General features: G+C 37.0%; 1 protein-coding gene across 1 annotated transcript; it reads left to right on the top strand.

The window, feature by feature from the left end:
- LOC107636146 lies at positions 408–1,504 on the top strand. The gene is made up of 2 exons (XM_016339671.1): positions 408–741; positions 852–1,504. The coding sequence occupies exons 1-2, from the start codon at positions 408–410 to the stop codon at positions 1,502–1,504; spliced, it is 987 nt and encodes a 328-aa protein (XP_016195157.1).

Here is a 2,363-nt window from a genome sequence, read left to right as displayed (position 1 = left end):
ATGCTTGAGGACATTGGGAAGTTACCATTAATTCAAAAAACCATAAAAAGGGCCATTTCGTTGGTTAGCTTCACTTATAGTCACTCTAGCACGTTAGCTATGTTGAGACACTTCACAAATGGCAAGGAGTTGGTAAGGCATGCAGTCACCCGATTTGCCACTTTATTTCTCTCTTTGGAAAGGCTTTATGAGGAGAAAGGAAATTTGAGAAGAATATTCACCTCGGATGAATGGGCAAAGAATAAATTGTCAAAGGAGGCAAAGGGGAGGGAGGCAACAAAGATTGTTATCATGCCCTCTTTTTGGAATCATGTCAAGTACACCCTTAAGATTATGGGCCTCTTATTCGGGTGCTTAGACTTGTTGATGGAGAGAAGAAGCCACCAATGGGATATATTTATGAAGCAATGGAGAAGGCAAAGGAATGCATCATGAAAACATTTCTTAATGATGAGAGCAAGTACAATGATGTTTTTAAAATCATTGACAATAGATGGAATTGCCAACTTCATCGTCCGTTGCATGCAGCCGGTCATTTTCTAAATCCCGAGTTGTTTTATGATAACCCTCGGATTGAGCTGGATTTAGAAGTTACAAAGGGGTGGTTTGAGTGCATCACTAGATTGGTGCCAAGTCAAGTTGTGCAACAGAAGAGATTGGAGGAGCAAGCATTATACAAGGCCGGCTATGGACTTTTTGGATTAGATTTTACAAAATCTCAAAGGAAAAAGATTTCACTTGGTAAGATTGTTATAAATTTTACAAAGCTTTATAAATTTAGTTCGATTAAAGGCTTAGAAAAATTTACTTTAATTTTATAGCATTTTGGTGACGGACATATGGGCATGAAGCTCCAAACATGCGAGACCTTGCTATCAAGATCTTGAGCTTGACTTGTAGTACTTCTGGATGTGAGCGCAATTGGAGTATATTTGAGCACATTCATACTAAGAAAAGAAATAGGCTTGATCGTGAAAGGATGGAGAGTTTAGTCTTCATAAAGTATAACCAACAACTCATCAAGAGGTACAACCTTAAAGATGAAGTTGACCCTATTGCACTCAATGATATTAATGTGTGTAATGAGTGGTTAGTGGGAGAAATTAGGACTGCCACCTTTCGAGATGATAGTGTGGATGATGATGCTGATTTGGTTCATCAAGATGACAACACTTTGAGTTGGAACCTTATTTTTGAAGCAATGGGAGGACATGAGCCTACAACAAATACTAGAAGACAACAAAATAGAAAAAGAAAAGAACCTACAACTGCAAGAGGTGGTGCAAAGGGTGGACCAAGTGGGTCTAAGGCTTCAAAAAAAGGAAAAGGAAAGGCAGTAATTATGGAAGAGGAAGAACCAGAATTTGAAAATGAAGAGGATTCTGAAAATGAAGAAGAACAAGAAGAGGAGATTCAATTCAATGATACCGAATCAGAGGATGATGAGGGGACAGAGGGACATGATAATAATTGTGTTAATTTGGATGAATTTAATGAGAGCTAGAATCTAGATGGTCTATAGTTTTTATGTTTTGTGTCTTTTATTTTATGGCTTGCTTATGACTTTTGAGTTATGATTTGAACTTGATGTTATGTTTATTTGCTAAATTTGTTACTATATTTGCTATATTAATTGGATGTTTTATGACTAGAAAGTTGCTTATATAGATAGATTTTATAGTTTATTATATTTGCAATTTTTCTGCATGTTTTTTTGTACATATATGTGTATTTTTTAGGTAATCCGTCATTTCCGCCATTTTCCGCAATGCCATCCGCTATAACTTTATGGCGGATTTTTGGCTCACCGCCATGAGCCGCCATCCGCAATCAAGAACTATGATGCACAAAGAATAAAGAGATATGGGAAGAGAGGAACGCCTTGTCGAATACCTCGGGTTGGCTTGAACTCCTTAGAAGGCATTCCATTAATAAGAATCTAAAACGACACTGTACCAATACACGCCCCTATTAAATCAATCTAGCATTGAGAAAAGCCCATTTTTCGCAAGACTAATAGGAGGAAAGGCCATTCGGTTCGGTTATACGCCTTTGCCATGTCAAGTTTGAGTGTCATATAGCCTTTATTTCCATACTTCTTCTTCCTAATCTAATGAAAAGCCTCAAAAGGCACTAAATCATTATCTGTAATTAGCCTGCCTGGGACAAAAACACTTTAAAGTTCCCCTACTATCTCAAAAAGAATTGTCTTTGTAACAATCTTAAACAAAACATTACATAGCATAATAAGTCTAAACTGCTTAGTGTGGTTAGGCTCTTTTACCTTTGAGATAAGACAAATAAAAGTCTTGTTTGCGACAGAGGGGTCCTTTTGTTGTTCAAGATATCTAACACCCAATTAG

The sequence above is a fragment of the Arachis ipaensis genome, chromosome B04, assembly GCF_000816755.2.
Source record: "Arachis ipaensis cultivar K30076 chromosome B04, Araip1.1, whole genome shotgun sequence".
Taxonomy (NCBI): Eukaryota; Viridiplantae; Streptophyta; class Magnoliopsida; order Fabales; family Fabaceae; genus Arachis; species Arachis ipaensis.
Note: the sequence above shows the minus strand (reverse complement) of the source record. Positions and strands in the feature narration are given on the sequence as shown.